The sequence below is a fragment of the Cyprinodon variegatus genome, unplaced genomic scaffold, assembly GCF_000732505.1.
Source record: "Cyprinodon variegatus isolate N-32 unplaced genomic scaffold, C_variegatus-1.0 Scaffold282, whole genome shotgun sequence".
Taxonomy (NCBI): domain Eukaryota; kingdom Metazoa; phylum Chordata; class Actinopteri; order Cyprinodontiformes; family Cyprinodontidae; genus Cyprinodon; species Cyprinodon variegatus.
The window spans coordinates 836,067-837,989 of NW_015150735.1; the positions used below are offsets into that span (position 1 = coordinate 836,067).

At 40.1% G+C, this 1,923-nt stretch overlaps 1 protein-coding gene across 1 annotated transcript in view; it reads left to right on the forward strand.

The window, feature by feature from the left end:
- The window catches only part of sqle (squalene epoxidase), a 20,785-nt gene that overhangs the window by 11,709 nt on the left and 7,153 nt on the right, over positions 1-1,923 (forward strand). The window contains exons 8-10 of the mRNA XM_015383332.1: positions 664-806; positions 1,365-1,461; positions 1,603-1,690. Coding sequence (XP_015238818.1) covers positions 664-806; positions 1,365-1,461; positions 1,603-1,690 — 328 coding nt within the window. The remainder of the gene's footprint in view (positions 1-663; positions 807-1,364; positions 1,462-1,602; positions 1,691-1,923) is intronic.

Below are 1,923 nucleotides of genomic sequence, written 5' to 3' on the forward strand. Positions count from 1 at the left end.
AAGTCAGAATTCTGACTTTTTTCCCATACTAAATTGAAATAAAATTTTAAAATCAGTAAACTTTTTTTTTCTTCCAGTGGCCCTAATCCTCTTCCGTAGTTTTTAGCAAAGATTCTCTCTGAAGTTCTTTCTGAAATGTAAACTTTTTAGATCTCAGCTCGTTAGAATCAGAGGAGCAGAACAACAATAATGGCGTCCAATAAGGGCCTAAGTCTCCATGGGGCCTTAAAGCATCTTTAATTGTGAGGGCCCCTGTATTTCTGCTAATATCTATCACTGCAATCAACAGATGATCAACACACAGACTATAAACTCACTGTTGCTAATGGCAGTGATGTTTGCAGAGCTCTGTTTGCGCGCATCATTGTACTAAACGTAATTAAACATACCGGTATGTTGGGAAAGGCATCCTTTGATTTATGCTTTGGTTCAAACTGCAAAAGTAATGAGCAAAAATTACCTGCAGAGCAAGAACAAAGAGCAAATAGCTTTAATAAATAAAAATAATTGAATTAAAAAAATAAAAACACACCTATCTAGTAAATGGTAAAATATCAAACTTATCTTCTTCCTCCAAAGATAAGTGTGTCTTAGAAATTGATCATGAATCTGTGTTTTGTTACTTTCACCGCTTCCTTAACAACAGACGCCTTATATTTGCAGGTGTGCTCCTCCTGGGCGACGCCTACAACATGAGGCATCCTCTGACGGGCGGAGGGATGAGCGTCGCCCTTAACGACGTCTGCATTTGGAGGATTCTGCTCAGGAACATCCCAGATTTATACGATGACTCAGCACTGTTGCAGGTGAGCAGAGGAACACGTCTGGCACACTAGAACATGATCTAGAAATAAGTAAACATTTCTTAAATTAAGTGCATATACCCTTAATCTGAGTAGATAAATGAGATAATTAGATAATATGCACTTGAAATAAGACAATGCAATTATGTTTTCTTATTTTAAGTGTAAATTGTCCTGTTTCATTGGAAAAATGTCTCGTTTACCTCCTCAATCCAAGAACAAATGCATTATTTTAAGAAAAAACGACTTATCTAGATTTCGATTTATTTCCAGTGGTTTGTTTATTAGGAATAAATACAGAAAAAAAGGTAAGACTTGGAATAAAGATCTAGAATCAGACCATTATGGTGCTACCTCTGATATAAATCATAAGCCTCGCTCAGCGCCGGCAGCCCATTGATTTTCCTGGATCAAAGTTATGCAGGAGGGATACAAGCAGAATCTATATTTGGAGTGAGCAGCGTCATGTTTTATTCAAATCTGCTGTAGGTGGGAGACTGCAGACCAGTGTGCAATTTAACACCCCATGATTTTTTTCCTTTTTTTCTCTCCCCCCAACAGGCAAAGAAAAAATTCCACTGGGAGCGCAAGTCATCACATTCTTTTGTGGTGAACGTGTTGGCCCAGGCTCTGTATGAGCTGTTTGCAGCCACTGACAGTGAGTCACCGCCTCCCTCTGCGCCTCGTGCCGCATGAGGGAAAACCTAACGAGAAGATTAACGTTAATCGCCGGGAACAGATTTCTATATCTGCTGTTTTTGTCGCTTTCTCATCTCGCTCTTGTTTTGGGTTTTGTTAGATTCTCTTCACGAGCTGAGGAAGGCTTGTTTCCAGTACTTTAAACTGGGTGGACAGTGCATTACTGGGCCCATCGGACTCCTCTCAGTGTAAGCAGCAAACATGCACATCTGGATGATTCAAACACACCAATGATTCGCTCAACTTTGCTTATTGGGGGAGTGTTGGCCTAGTGGTTAGAGCAGTGCTTTTGCTCTGAGAAGGTTGCAGGTATCCCATTTGATCCCCACAGCCTGCATCTGGCTCTCTGAGCAAAGACCCTTAACCCCCACACTGCTAAAACGATATAGAAATAAGTCAACATTTCTTAAATTACGTGTAT